General features: G+C 37.6%; 1 protein-coding gene across 3 annotated transcripts in view; it reads left to right on the top strand.

Moving 5' to 3' along the window:
• The window catches only part of Ckap5 (cytoskeleton associated protein 5), a 95,263-nt gene that overhangs the window by 51,486 nt on the left and 27,938 nt on the right, over nucleotides 1–15,839 (top strand). For all 3 annotated transcript variants that reach the window (XM_057780844.1, XM_057780845.1, XM_057780846.1), the window contains 13 exons: nucleotides 245–358; nucleotides 776–886; nucleotides 2,659–2,751; nucleotides 4,307–4,492; nucleotides 5,276–5,370; nucleotides 8,148–8,205; nucleotides 8,294–8,419; nucleotides 10,058–10,197; nucleotides 10,718–10,892; nucleotides 12,104–12,217; nucleotides 13,706–13,834; nucleotides 14,653–14,847; nucleotides 15,342–15,477. In XM_057780844.1, coding sequence (XP_057636827.1) covers nucleotides 245–358; nucleotides 776–886; nucleotides 2,659–2,751; nucleotides 4,307–4,492; nucleotides 5,276–5,370; nucleotides 8,148–8,205; nucleotides 8,294–8,419; nucleotides 10,058–10,197; nucleotides 10,718–10,892; nucleotides 12,104–12,217; nucleotides 13,706–13,834; nucleotides 14,653–14,847; nucleotides 15,342–15,477 — 1,672 coding nt within the window. The remainder of the gene's footprint in view (nucleotides 1–244; nucleotides 359–775; nucleotides 887–2,658; nucleotides 2,752–4,306; nucleotides 4,493–5,275; nucleotides 5,371–8,147; nucleotides 8,206–8,293; nucleotides 8,420–10,057; nucleotides 10,198–10,717; nucleotides 10,893–12,103; nucleotides 12,218–13,705; nucleotides 13,835–14,652; nucleotides 14,848–15,341; nucleotides 15,478–15,839) is intronic.

The following is a 15,839-nucleotide window of genomic DNA, read 5'->3' as shown; positions in this document are numbered from 1 at the left end:
AGATCTGCCTGCCTCTGCCTCCCGAGTGCTGGGATTAAAGGCGTGTGCCCGGCTTCAATAAAATTTTTGAGATGAGAAAAGGGAGGGGTATGGAGGAGAGGAGGTAGGAGAAACTCATTGGTATGTCAGTAAATGAAAAATGTTATTTAAATAAAAAATAAAATAAAAAGGAATAAGAAATGTAAAAACGAAAATTACTTTTATAAAATTTTAAGTGGTTTATGGTTTAAAATTTTTCTTTTAGGCTGGTGGACCACCTAAGAAAGGCAAAACAGCTGCACCAGGTGGTTCAGCAAATACTGGAACAAAGAGTAAGAAAGCATTGGATACCAAAGAAATAGTGGAACCAGAGCTCTCGGTGAGTATTACACAGTAGAAACCATAGGAAGTTAAAGCTGTGGAGGGAATTGCTGAATTCTTTAACATACAGTATATTGCTATCTTTTAGCTGCTGGTAGATTTTTTTTTTTTTTCCTGGTTTTTCGAGACAGGGTTTCTCTGTGGTTTTGGAGCCTGTCCTGGAACTAGCTCTTATAGACCAGGCTGGTCTCAAACTCACAGAAATCCGCCTGCCTCTGCCTCCTGAGTGCTGGGATTAAAGGCATGCGCCACCACCGCCCGGCATGGTAGATATTTTCTTGACTAGAATTTTCTTTATGGAAGAAGACTCAGATGCTATAATGTACCTGTACTAGTAGTTAATTTTGGCTGGGTAACTTTTATATTTGTGCCATTTGGTTCCTTAGTTTCTCATTATGATGTTGCCATCTTGCAGATTGAAGTATGTGAAGAAAAGGCTTCAGCTGTTCTCCCCCCGACCTGTATTCAGCTTCTAGACAGTAGCAACTGGAAGGAGAGGCTAGCCTGCATGGAAGAATTCCAAAAGGTACCTGTACAAGGGTGAAATAGAGTATAAAATTTAGATTATGTAGAAGCAGTGAAAGTGCCAAATTAATTAATTGCTGTGTTTTATAAATAGTAAATGTTTCATAGTATAAACTTAAGACGAGATTGGACTTTTTGTTGTTTTGTAACTGGTTAGTGATTATCTTTCTTTTTTTTTTTTTTTAAGATTGATTGATTTATTATGCTCTGACTGCATGTATGCCTGCAGGCCAGAAGAGGGCTCCAGATCCCATTACAGATTGCTGTGAGCCACCATGTGGTTGCTGGGAATTGAACTCAGGACCTCTGGAAGAACAACTAGTGCTATTAACCTATGGGTTATCTTTCAACACCGTTTTAAATTCTGACTTCTCTAAGCTTGAAACTTAATACTTTTTAAAGAAAATTAGGTTCTTATTGTGTATCATAAGGCTTAGATGAACTTTTAAGCTATTTGTTATTAAATGTAATAAGCAAACAGAGCTTGCCACTTAAAATAACTAAGTCTTTGTCTATTTCTGTACTTCATCCTTTGTCATCACGATTTGTTAATGGAAAACACATTATATATTGGTATGAAGAACACTCCAAACTTTTATAATTGTATTAAGATTCTTCAGAGGAACAGAACTGATAGGATATATGTCGATGCACACGCACACACACACACACACACACACACACACAAACACATGGAATTTATTAGAGTAGTTTACCATCTGTGATCCAGATAGTGTAACAATGACTGTCTACTAACAGAGAGTCCGGGAATCTAGTAGTTTTTCAATCCACAAAGCTGGGTGTCTCAGCTGGTCTTGATTATATGCTGGAATCTCGAGGAAATAGGCACTAATTCTAGTGAACGAATGAATGGATGTGGCAATGATAATGAAGGCAAACAAGCTGAGGACAAAAGCTTCCATCTCCTATGTCCTTTATATAGGTTGCTGGCAGAATTTGGGACCCAGATTAAGGGTAGGTCTTTCCATCTCAAAAGATCTGGACTAACAGGAGTCTTCCCAGTTTAAATGATTTAATTAAGAAAAATCCTTCACACTACATAGTGAGATGCGGTCTCAAAAAAACTAACAAAAAAAATTTTAAGCCAGGTGTAAACTTTTAATCCCTGTATTCAGGGGGCAGAGACAGATGGCTCTCTTTGAGTTTGAGGTCACCCTGGTCTACATGATATGTTTCTTCCAGGGCTATGTAGAGAGACCCTGTTTCAAAAAGAAAAAAAAGAAAGAAAAGAAAAAAGAAATCCCTTAAAAATGTGCACAGCTGCTTGGGTTTTAGTTAATTCCACATGTTGTCAAATTGACAACTGAGAATAGCCATCACAGGAATGATACATGATAACTCATTTTAGCATATCCTGTCATTATGATTCTATGGGAGAGATGTAGAAAAAGGAATGTGAAGTTTGAGACAGGAACCCTTTATCCCTATATCTTACACCTCTGTGCTTCAGACCTGAACTTGTGCATCTTAAAATGTAATATTCACCCTGCTGCACTGTTAATAACATACACTGGGCAAATGAAAAAATGTGAATTCCTAAAATGTGAATTTTAGGAAAATGATTGATAGTACAAGAGCCATTCTCCAAGTATCTAGCTTGGGAACTGAAACACAGTGGAAGCTAACTGAGCTCCCTCTGTAACTCTCCCAGCTTGAGTTCCGTTCCTTTTTCACGAATAGCCATGTACGTGATTTTAGGATCTACCCTTTACTTGGGACTTCAACCCTCTGACTTTCTTATTTTATTTATAGGCTGTTGAACTAATGGAGCGAACTGAAATGCCATGCCAGGCATTAGTGAGGATGCTTGCCAAAAAACCTGGATGGAAAGAAACTAATTTTCAGGTATTTATAAGTTGTACATTACTGTCTTTTACTTATATAGTTTCTATCATAGCATTGTATGAGACAATCTGTGTAATTAGGAGGTTAAGAGTATTATTACTCTAAAAAAATGAGTGTAAGGAGGTGTTTAGAAAACTGAAACATCGGGCAGTGGTGGCGCACGCCTTTAATCCAGCACTCAGAAGGCAGTGGCAGGCAGATCTCTGTGAGTTGGAGGCCAACCTGGTCTACATAGTGAGTTCTAGGACAGCCAGAGCTATATAGTGAGACCCTGTCTGGAAAAATTAAAGAAAATAAGAAAAAGAAATGAAATGATACAGTGTGCAAAAGCACTGGCCATGCGAGTCTGATGACCTGATTTTTTTTTTTGGAAACTCTGGTAGAAGTAGAGAACTGACATATGCTCCATGACACACACGCAGTAATAATTAAAAAAATGATTTTTAAAGTGAGTCAGGGTTTATCACTAGGTGTACATAAAATCGACTTCGTGCTAAATAATCTTAGAATGTGTATGTTTTATTTTTGGCATCTTGTTAGTCTGTGTTTGGTACTCTGCCTACCCTCCTCTGTTTTTTCTATGTTCCATAGATCCCTCCCTCTCTCTGTTATCACCTTTGAAAGATGGGTGAAAGAATGCCTGATTTTAGCCAATATTTTTCTATATTAGAACCATAGCAAGGAATTTTTATCTATTGTGTGTATATGTATACATATACACTAACTGAGACCTGGGGCTTACTGAATTTGCTATCTGTCCAGCAAACCCCAGCAATCCATGCCTTTGCCTCCCCATCACTAAGCTCATAAGTATTCACCACTATACCTGGCTATTTTTTTTGAGAATCAAACGAACCTTTCACAGGGGTGGAATATCATATATCCTGCATATTAGATATTTACATTATGATTCACGATAGTAGCAAAATTAGAGTTATAAAGTACCAATGAAAATAATTTTATGATGGAGGTCACTACAGCATGAACTGTATTAAAGAAAGGGTGGAAGCATTAGAAAGGTTGATAACCACTGATTTAGAGTATGTTCATCATTCTCAAGAATTCCATTCTTAGTAACAAGCACTCCCCATTACACTCCAACTCAAATTCTCTGTCGTTTATTATATTTTCTGTCTCCAAGGGTTCACCTCTTCTGCGCACTTCATATTAATAAAATTGTTCCTTTTGTGTTGACTTTGACTTTATGTTTTTTTTTTGTGGTTCACCTATGCATATTATTGCCATATAACATTCCATTGTATAGATAGACCATATTTTATTTTCCTGTTGCTCATCAGTGCTCTTAACCTTTGAGCCATCTCTGCTGCCCAAGTTTTCTTATTTTAAAACATTGAGTGGCATGTGCTTTTTCCCCTGTATTCATTGTCAGTTAGCTAGTATAATAACAAGGGATAAAAATTATTTTAGTTGTTTAAAATTTTGATTATCGTTTGGTTATCTTACAGATATTACATCTTCCAGTTGCTATGTGAGTAAATAACTGAATGAATGTCATTGTCCCCCTCATAATGTTCTGATATTTATCCTTGCTCAGGTGATGCAGATGAAGCTTCACATAGTTGCCTTGGTTGCCCAAAAGGGAAATTTTTCTAAAACTTCTGCTCAGATTGTATTAGATGGCCTCGTAGACAAGATTGGAGATGTGAAATGTGGGAACAATGCAAAAGAAGCTTTGACAGCAATAGCTGAAGCGTGTATGTTGCCATGGACAGCTGAACAGGTTAGTCACACAGAGCTTTCTTTCCCTGCATTGTTCCAGATTTTCCCAAATTTTAATCAATGCTTACCAATCACAGGTAATTCTTAGGTAAAGTTGTTTTATGCTGTGGGGTTCTTTTAGTATTGTCTTTGAGATGGATCTTATTGTGTAACCCTGGTGGTCCTGCAACTTACTGTAAAAGATGACATTCGTTTTCTCATAAAACATATAGTTCAAGCTGGGCGGTGGTGGCGCACACCTTTAATCCCAGCACTCGGGAGGCAGAGGCAGGCGGATCTCTGTGAGTTCGAGGCCAGCCTGGTCTACAAGAGCTAGTTCCAGGATGGCTCTATAGCTACAGAGAAACCCTGTCTTGGAAAAAAAAAATAGTAATTCAAAATGATCAGTAAATGAAAATTTTTATACAGGAATACTTTTAAAATTCTGTCACCTCTGGGGCCGAAGAGGTGGCTCAGTGGTTAAGAAGACTAGCTGCTCTTCCTGGGTGCAATACCCAGCACCTACATGTCAGCTCATAACCGTAACTCCAGTTCCGGTGGATTGTACGCCTTCACATAGACATACATGCAGGCAAAACAACAATGTAAAACATAAAATAAAAATATAAAAATGAAATTATTAAAAAGTCACGTTGGTTTTTAGGGTAAATTACATCTTCTGTTCATAGCTTCATATAGTTAAGACCTGATAAAAATTTGATACATATTTACATTAGAGCCATGGTTCATTTCTGTAGAAATATGAGACACAATGGAGGGCTAATCATGTTTTCCATTGTTTCAGGTGATGTCAATGGCCTTCTTACAAAAGAATCCTAAAAATCAGTCAGAAACTCTAAATTGGCTATCAAATGCAATAAAAGAATTTGGTTTTTCTGGGTAAGTCAGGAAAAAAAAGTAGAATATAATTAAATATTTTGCCAAGTCTCTAGTGTTAATTTTTTTTTCACTGTCTGTGCTTATTTCTGAAGAACTGGAATTGGTTGTCTAATTTACATGAAAGCAAAGCACATTTGTTCTGAAATGTCTATGTTGACTTGTATTCTACATTTTAATATCTACTAAAAGAAGAGTATATATAGATTAATAATATAAATTATTCAGGATTGTGTATGTCTCTCTGTCTTGGGAGGTGCAGGTGGCATATGCCATGAGGTAAGTACATATGACAGTCTGAAGACAACGTTTAAGAATTGGTCTTTCCTTCAACTATGTGAGCCATGGGAACTCAAGTTCAGATCCTTAGGCTTGGTAGCAGAGGCCTATTAAGCCCTTTAACTTAATAGACATTCTAGAGATTGCCTTGATCATGGTAGGCCAGTGCTCTATCATAGTGCCACATGCCAGTCCCTAAGTTATTTTTTCCTTAAGTGTTAATGGCTGTCACAGAGAAAACTGTCATAGTTTCAATTATGTAGTTAGATACATTTCAAAATTACTACACAGATTTAGTGCCTAAAAGGGCTCTTTTTTTGGATAAAATCCTACAATAAAAATTTTTAATTGTTTAAACACCCTGCTATTTTTAAATGAACATAGTTGTTGATTATTTTGTAATTATATTTAGGCCTACTAATTATACTTCTTGTGTGGGGAGTTGGTGTGCATGCACATTCATGTGTGCATGCCACAGGACATACATAAGGTCAAACAATAACTTAACAAAAATTGGTTTTTTTTTTTTTACCACATGGCTGTTGGGTATTAAATTCATGTCACCAACCTTGATGGCAAACACCTGTCCCCTCCAAGCCACCGCACTGGGCCTACAGCTGTTCATTTTGTTGCTTTGGGTAGTCTCAGATTCCTGGAGATATTTAAGCCCTCCTGCCACAGAGTTCTATGCTAGAACTGTCAGTGTGTGCTAGTTCTATGCAGGACTTTTTAGAGGAATTTTTATATACCTGTATTTTTTTCTCTGCTCTGTAGATGAAGACCATAAAATATAGAAAGCTTGGCCGGGCGGTGGTGGCGCACGCCTTTAATCCCAGTACTTGGGAGGCAGAGGCAGGCGGATCTCTGTGAGTTCGAGACCAGCCTGGTCTACAAGAGCTAGTTCCAGGACAGGCTCCAAAACCACAGAGAAACCCTGTCTCGAAAAACCAAAAAAAAAAAAAGAAAGCTTAACATCATAGCTAGGAAATTGCCAATGCCAAGACATTCTAAATTAAAGGAAAGGGTATAGATGCTATATTGTTTATTACATTACTTTCTCTGTGCCTTCTTGTTCTGGGGTGTTTGTTTGTTTGCTGTAACTTCCACTTAGTAGCTTACAAAATGCTGTGATAAGGACCAGGGATGGTGGCATACATCTTTAATAACCAGCAACACAAAAGACAGAAGCAGAGGCAAGCAGAATTGCTGTGAGTTCAAGTCCAGCCAGGGTTACATAGTGAGATGTTGTCTCGAAAATAAAAGTAATGACTAGTATATGCTTTTCAGAGTATAGCTAAAGTAAAATGTGATTAAAAAATAGTAGACTGGAGAAGGAAAGAGAGCAAGACGTCTAGGGCCTCAACATTTTGAATAAATTGGGAAAACATAGAAGCATTTTTAAGCAGGGCTAGAATGTAGTTTTGTTTTAGAGTCTAGCATGTATGAGGTTCTGGGTTCACTCCCCAGAACTGCAAACGGTTGGATGTAGAAAGCTTTGACTGAAGACTGAAGTCAAAAGGCAGATAGTAAAATACAGAGAGACTACTTAATATGTTATTCAGATAATGCTGTAAGAAACAGTGGTGACGCATGCCTTTAATTCCAGCACTTCGGTGGCAAAGGCAAGCATATCTGTGAAGGAGGCCAGCCTGGTCTCTGAGTTCCAGGACAGCCAAGCCTACACAGAGAAACTCAGGGGCGGGGGAGAGAAGAAATAGTTGTTTGCGTATAGATTATGGAAGTGAAAGTGCTGTACTTAAGGATATATTTTGAAAGTAGATCTGTATAGATATTGAATCAGGATGATTCTAGAGTTAAGGATGGCCTGAAGAGCTGGGAGAATAAATGTGGGTCTGAAATGAGTTACAGAAGCCTGGAAGGCATAAGTTTGGGAGTTTGTATATATAGGATGTCTACTAGACATAGAAATTGAAATGTGACTAAGGCAGATATATATGTGTATGAATCTATAGTTCTGGAGAGAGTTTTGTACTAGATGTAGGATACCAGTATAAGATAGTTTAGCAGGTAAGTCCTGGTGGCTTGAGTTAGTCCTTCAAACCCACATAAAAGTAGAAGGAAAAATTCTGCAAAATGGTCCTCTGTCCTGGAAAGATGACTCAGCAGTTAAAGAGCATTCTTCCAGAGGACCTGAATCCCTAACACCCATGTTGTGTGGCTCATAACTGCCTGTAACTCCAGTTCCAGAAGATCTAACAAAGTTCTCATCTGACCTCTCCAACTGGCCTGTGTCACCAATACATTCGTGCACACTGATGATAAATCTTTAAAAATTTTAAGTGTGGATTTTGGAATCTTAATTAAACATAGTGGGATTAATCAGTGTATAAGATAGTATTTAAATCTCTCTTTAAATTTAGGAAAGAGGATATCTGAGGACTCTTCTGGTGGGACTCAAACCTTAAATCTGGTTTTGTAAGTTCTTGAATATTTTGAAGATCTCATTTGTTGTAAGTTCTAAATGTTTTGTTTTTTTCTAGATTGAATGTCAAAGCATTCATTAGCAATGTTAAGACTGCTCTTGCTGCAACAAACCCAGTGAGTACACCGCAGCATGTGTGGGGGCATTGTAGCCACTTCTCTGCTGCTGCTTGGCTCTGCAAAGTCTCACTGTTTTCTCTGGCAGGCTGTGAGGACTTCCGCCATCACCTTGCTTGGCGTGATGTATCTCTATGTTGGTCCTTCTTTGAGAATGTTCTTTGAGGATGAAAAGCCTGCCCTCCTATCCCAGATAGATGCAGAGTTTGAAAAGGTAAAGATTCTAAAAATGGTACAATCTATGGTTGGTCTTGAGATTAAGAATAATTAAGAATAAATTTTTAATCAAGGTTAGTGGCATACATACACATGATTCCAGCACTCTTGAGTTTTGATATTGTAGACTACAGTAACATTCAAGGTCAGCTTGGGCTGTATAGTAAGACTCTGTCTAAAAGACAACCAAAACAGAACCTGAGTTCCAGGACAGCCAGAGCTGCACGCAGAGAAACCCTGTCTGAGGCGGGGAGACAGAGCCTAAAGAGATAACTACTAGTCACGGGCTCTTCCAGAGGACCCAAGTTCTTTCCTTAGCACCACTCACATGGAATGGCTCACACTACCTGTAACTCTAGCTCAAGGATATCCAGAGTCTCCTGAACCCTGCGGTACCTGCACTCGTGTTTACATACCACGTGCTCATACGCGCGCGCACACGTACATACAAATACGATTAAAAATAAATCTTTTTTAAAAGGCATGAGGACTAAATATTTGTTTGATTTTATATATATAAAGTATACATGGAAGAATTCGTAAGAAATTGAAATTGACTTTGTGATGAAGAAAAGCTGAATGATTATGGTTTAGAGTGATTGATTTTCTTTTTATATATTTGTAATGTCAGACATGGGTCTCGTACCTATTTTTTAAAAATGCATTAAAAAGCAATTTTAAAAAAATAGGGTAGTCCTAGTTGGTCTGAAATTGCTCTACAGACTCAGCTGGCCTCAAATTTGTAGCAGTCCTCCTGCCTCTGCCTCTTGAGTGCTGAGATTATAGGCATACACTACCACATTTGACCAAAATGCAACTTTAATGTATTCTGTTTTTAATTAAAAACAAAACAATAACAAAAAAACTAGTTTTCTTGAGTAGCTTTCAGACTGAACATAATAAGTGTTCACAGCTTGCTTTCTTTTGTTTTAGAGATATTAAGTCAAAAGACAACTTAGTGATTGAGAAGCCAAATTCTAATAGTTTTCCATAAAAATAACTTGATTATCTCAAAATTATAATTTAGCTAGCAATTAAAGTATGTTTTACAGTATTGTATATAAATATTTAACATTTGCTCATGTGCATAAGGTCTTGGATTCTATCCCCAGCATAACAACAAAACAAAAACAAGTATTATAAAAGAATGAAAACTTTTGGGTGCTGGAGAGATGGCTCAGAAGTTAAGAGCATTGCCTGCTCTTCCAAAGATCCTGAGTTCAATTCCCAGCAACCACATGGTGGCTCACAACCATCTGTAATGGAGGTCTGGTGCCCTCTTCTGGCCTGCAGGCATACACGCAGACAGAATATTGTATACATAATAAATAAATAAATATTTTTTTAAAAAAAAAAAGAGAAAACTTTTTTAATTTTACTTATTTTATGTGTATGAGTGCTCTATTTGCATGTACATCTTTCTTCTAGACCAGGCTATCAGATCCCATTGTAGATGGCTGTGAGCCACCATGTAGTTGCTAGGAAGTGAACTCAGGACCTCTGAAGATCAACCAGTGCTCTTAACTGCTGAACCATCTCTCTAACTCCAGAAAATGAAAACATTGTACATAGGCACCTTCTTTAGTATATTTGCTGTCATTCTTCAAGTTCATTAGTTTTATTCATTTGTTTGTAGATGCAGGGACAAAGACCTCCCACTCCAACCAGAGGAATTTCTAAGCACAGCACAAGTGGTACAGATGAAGGAGAAGATGGAGACGAACCAGATGATGGGGGCAATGATGTTGTTGATCTCTTGCCAAGGGTAGAGATCAGGTAAGTTCTACCCTCAGAAATGGTTTATTTTATTCTTTATACTGTTTCAGAATTTGGGTTTAGGTGTTTGTTTGTTCTTTTATCTTTTTGTTTTGTTTTGTTTGTTTTCAAGACAGGGTCTTGCTATCTACCTCTGTGCCTAGAACTCAACTGTAAACTCATTAGGTAGACCCGGCTGACCTTGAACCAAAAGAGATCCTTCTGCCTTTGCCCACCGAGGGCTGGGTCTAAAAGCTTGTGAGCATAAACCACCAAGCCCAGTTGTTTGTTTGATTTTTTACTTTATTTTGTTTTTTTGTTTTGTTTTGTTTTGTTTTTGAGCCGGGCTTTCACTATCTCAAATAATAGATGCTGGCCTTGACCCTACTGTCTTCCTGCCTTAGCTAAGACTGTAACTGTGCACTAGTGTGTTCAGATTCATTATACTAACATCTTAACCTTTTTTAAATTCAGTAAAGGGAATTTTGGTGATATTATCTTTTAGGAGTCTATAATTAAAAATATGCCTTGCGTTTTACAGTGACAAGATTACTTCAGAATTGGTATCTAAAATTGGTGACAAGAATTGGAAGATCAGGAAAGAAGGCTTAGATGAAGTGGCAGGTATTATCAATGAAGCAAAATTTATCCAGCCAAATATAGGTGAACTTCCAACTGCCTTGAAGGGTCGACTCAATGATTCAAATAAAATCTTGGTACGTTGGCCATGTGCCTTTTCTCTTTCTTCCCCTTCCCTGCTGCCAGAGAAGCTTCATTTTCATTGTAACTTTCACTAGTGAAAATGGTGATCATGTTATTTGTTTTGAGGTACAGAAAAGATTCCTTGTATTTCTTAAATGTGTCTGAAGATACACAAATTTAGTAATTAAATTCTCTTAAATATCAGAATTTATTTTTATAGGTATTCAATACTAAATACCTTTGTGTGTAACTTTTTTAATTTTGTAAATATGCCAGATCACACATTATTCTTGTTTATATTTTAAGATGGAGATCCACTGTGTAATCCATGATAGCCTTAAACTTGTTATGTCTCCCAAACTACGCTCAGACACCACACAGTTCTGTAGCTTTTTTCCCAGTACTGGGGTTATAGATATGCAGCATCATGCTTTGTTTAATTTCTAATTGTTTTAAAAATGTACTTATTTGTTGTCTTTGTATGGAAGAGGGTGCATATAGAAGTCAGAGAACAGCTTGCAGGTTCTGTGCTGAACTTACATTGTCAGCCTTCATGGCGGGTACTTTATGCACCATTCCATCTTGCTGGCCCTAATTTCTATATATTTTAATTTTTGTTTTTTATGTCAATATCTTTTAAACTATAGAATAAAATTCTAGTAATATCATTTTTTTAAAGATTTTTTGCTTTTTGCCAAGCGTGGTAGAACATGCATTAGTCACAGAACTCAGGAGACAGGCAGGAGTTCCAGTTCCAGGTCACCCTGGCTAGCTAGGGTTGCATAGTGAGACCCTATCTCAAAAAATAATATATATATATATATAAATAAATAATGTGGTTTGTTTTTTGGTTTTTTTTTTTTTTTTTTTTTTTTTTTGGTTTTTCAAGACAGGGTTTCTCTATAGTTTTTGGTGCCTGTCCTGGAGCTAGCTCTTGTAGACCAGGCTGGCCTCGAACTCACAGAGATCCGCCTGCCTCTGCCTCCCGAGTGCTGGGATTAAAGGCATGCGCCACCACCGCCCGGCTTATATAATGTGTTTTGAGTGTGGCTTTGTGCACACAAGTGCAGTGCCCAATAAGAGGCTAAACATTATTCATAATTCAATTAGATTTGCGTTACAATACTGCTGTCTTTTAAGTAGTCCAAAATCCTATAATAATAACTTATTTTAAGTAAGTTTGATTACAGTTTGAACCTGTGTTGGATCTTTCTTTCTACCTCAGGTGCAACAAACATTGAATATCCTTCAGCAGCTGGCAGTAGCCATGGGTCCAAACATCAAGCAACACGTAAAGAACTTAGGCATCCCTATCATTACTGTCCTTGGAGATAGCAAGGTAAAAGTCTCTTTCTACCATCCTTCCAGTCTGTAATAAGCCAGCCACATTCCTGGTAATTCTCTTTTAGAGTACACATAATTGCTTAAATTTTTAAAGAGATGATAATATTAGAAGAAAGATTGTAAACATGCTAACTTTCAGGCAGAATTTATGTTGTGACTAGATGTATCATTATTTAGGTTTATGATCCTTAAATAGATAGTCCTCTAGGTTTAGTTTCTTTATGAAATTTATTTCTTATAAAATTGAAATACATTCTAGTAATTGATATATTTAATTTAATTAGTTGAAACATTTTATTAAGATACATTTTGATGTACCTGTTTTATATAATAAACATTCAATAAATGATTGCTGTTTATCATTATGACATCATTAAGGTTTGGTTTTAGTTTGGGTATTTTTTTGTTTAGTTTTATATTTTTTGTTCTTGAGATACGGTCTCTTTACATATCCCTGGCTATCCTTGAACTCTCTGTGTAGACCAGCCTTACCTCAAACTCAGAGAGTCTCTGGCGTCAGTCTCCCAAGTGCTGCGATTAAAAGTGTGTGCCATCACATCTGGCTTAAAGTTTTGACAGAATGAATAAGAATATGAATTTTGGATCTTGTATCCTTCCCACTCCTGAACTACTACTACAGGATGCTCTTCTGGTACTCGAGTGAGTTGTTTATAATTGAACAGTGTCAGAATTCACTTGAGTGGCTTAATATTTTAATGTCCTTTACTTTTGTGTAATTCACTTGATTTGAGAAATTAGATTTTTCTTTTCAGTTTTAAATTTGTTGTACAATTGCAAGTCTATATTAAAACATAAATATTCACATTGTTAGCTTAATTTTTAACAGTTTGAAGTCTCTAACAGAATTTCATTAGGAGATGACATAAAAATTCTTATAGATTCAGAAAACAAAATATGTTTATTATTCTTCCATAATATTTGCCCAAGCCGGGCGGTGGTGGCACACGCCTTTAATCCCAGCACTCGGAGGCAGAGGCAGGCGGATCTCTGGGTGTTCGAGATCTGGTTTACAAGAGCTAGTTCCGGGACAGGCTCCAAAGCTACAGAGAAACCCTGTCTCGAAAAAACCAAAAGAAAAAAAAAATTTTTTTTTTTTTGCCCAGATTAGCCAGGCAGTAGTGGCACATGCCTTTAATCGAGCACTCTGGAGACAGGCCAGCCTAGTCCAAAGAATGAGTTCCAGGACAGCCAAAGCTACACAGAGAAACCTTGTCTCAGCAAACAAAAAAAACCAACACACACAAATTGCCCAGGTTATTATTTTGCCTAAAGAGTACAGGATTTTTTATTCCAATTTTGTGTTTTATATTTGCACCTTCTTTTGAAGTCTTCAGTGCAAACAGCACTAGTTTTAGTGTCAGAGAAGATAGTCAAATATGTACATGAGACCTTAGGAGAAACCTCCATTGTTCACCCCCCCAAACTGTACTTGATATTTTTGCCAATTCTGTTCCCAATACAGAACAACGTTCGAGCTGCTGCCCTAGCAACTGTGAATGCTTGGGCAGAACAGACTGGCATGAAGGAGTGGTTGGAGGGAGAAGATCTTTCTGAAGAACTCAAAAAGGAAAATCCCTTCTTGAGGCAAGAGGTTAGTACCATAAGTAATTTGTATTTTACTCTTGCCTTTTACCTCCTTAAATGGCCTCCATAGTAACTATGTATTCATGGTTAAAGCAACCTTTCTGGGGGGAGGTGGGAGTTTGAAACAGGGTGTCTCTGTATCCCTGGTTGTCCTGGAACTCACTCTGTAAACCAGGCTGGCCTTAAACTCTAGAAAGAGTTCTACCTGCCTCTGCCTTACTGGTATTAAAGGTATGTGCTACTATGCCCAATTTAACAAATTTATTTTTAGCTAACAATGGTGGGTTACTCCTGTAGTCCTGGTACATAAGAGGCTAAGGCAAGAGGAATCAGCACAGGTTTGAGGCCAGATTGGTCTACATAATGAATTCCAGGATAACATGGGCTATCATATGAGAACCGGTCTCTGGAACGGGGGCAGGGAACTGAAGCATAAACTTATTATAAAAGTAAATAAAAATGATACCAAATTCCTAGAGCTGTCTGCATTGTTTTGATTTTTAATTCATTCTCCTTGTGTGTGCACATGTGGAGGCCAGCAGTCACTCTCCCATCTTTTTTTTGCTGGAGGCAGGAATTGAGATTGGATCTCTGTATGTAGTCTTCACTGTCCTGGAGCTAGATATGTAGACCAGGCTGACCTCAAACTCACCAAAACCAACCAGCTCCTGCCTCCTGAGTGCTAGGGTTAAAGACTTGTTCCACTACTAATACTGAAGAAAAAAATAATTCAGTGTCTGAGACTAACAAAAATCTTTAAGCCTGACATTAATAATAGTATTTAATCACTTGGCAGTACTTGACTTGTCTTTTTTCTTTTGGCAGCTTCTGGGCTGGCTGGCTGAGAAACTACCTACCCTCCGTTCCACTCCCACAGACCTCATCCTTTGTGTCCCTCATCTGTATTCTTGTCTGGAAGATCGAAATGGAGATGTGCGAAAGAAGGCCCAAGATGCTTTGCCATTCTTTATGATGCATTTAGGATATGAAAAAATGGCCAAGGCTACTGGGAAACTAAAGGTACTAGTTCTTGTGGCTAGCAGTGTTAAAAGCTATTAGGAAAATAATTAAGCATTAATTTATATAAACAAGATCATACCATCTATCATGGGACTCAATGTAAAATTCCTTTTCTGTTTTGTTTTTTGGAGACAGAATTTCTCTGTGTAACAGCTTATTCTGTCCTGAAGCTTGATTTTAGACCAGGCTGGCCTTTAATCATAGAGATCCAGCCAGCTTTCATCTGAAATTCTAATGAGAGCAAAAATAAAATGTTTAGCAGTGTAGATCTGAAGAGTCTGATGACTTACAGTAGTGCAAATTGTTGTCTTCTAGAATGGTAGTTACTTGTGTGTGACTTCATAATGTATGCTGCTTTTGTGCTTCGTGCTGGCTCCTTTACTACATTGGTAAACAAAAAGTAGGAGCTTGGGTGTTTATTTGGAAGCAGACCTGTTAATAGTCTCAGTATGAATATATAGTTGTGTCAACTTTGATTTGCTTTGTCTTTCTAGCCAACTTCTAAAGATCAGGTACTGGCTATGCTAGAAAAGGCCAAAGCTAACATGCCATCCAAGCCTGCTGCACCTGCTAAGACAATGTCCAAACCAATGGGAGGGTCAGCTCCAGCCAAATGCCAGCCTACACCAGGTAATAACTCTGACAATAACTTGAAGGAACCCAAACACAGCCAGCCTGTTAGTTAATCTTTGCATTTCATTTCCTCGCCTCTTCCTCCAGATATTTGTCAAGTACTTATGTGAGAAACTGTGCTAAAGGTGTGTTGATTGTTTTCTATGCCATAAAGATATTTGGTGTAAGGCTCCAAAGCCACAGAGAAACCCTGTCTCGAAAAACCAAAAAAAAAAAAAAAAAAGATATTTGGTGTAGTAGTTCAAGCACTGCTCTCAGGAATTATTCCATGATATTTGGTATAGTAGTTCAAATACTGCTTTCAGGAATTATTCCATGGCTATTTTCTGTCACTGGACATCCTATTTTATTTAGAAGTT

This window comes from Chionomys nivalis, chromosome 9, assembly GCF_950005125.1.
Source record: "Chionomys nivalis chromosome 9, mChiNiv1.1, whole genome shotgun sequence".
Taxonomy (NCBI): Eukaryota; Metazoa; Chordata; class Mammalia; order Rodentia; family Cricetidae; genus Chionomys; species Chionomys nivalis.
The sequence above is the reverse complement of the archived record's forward strand: the minus strand, read 5'-3'. Positions and strand labels throughout refer to the sequence as shown.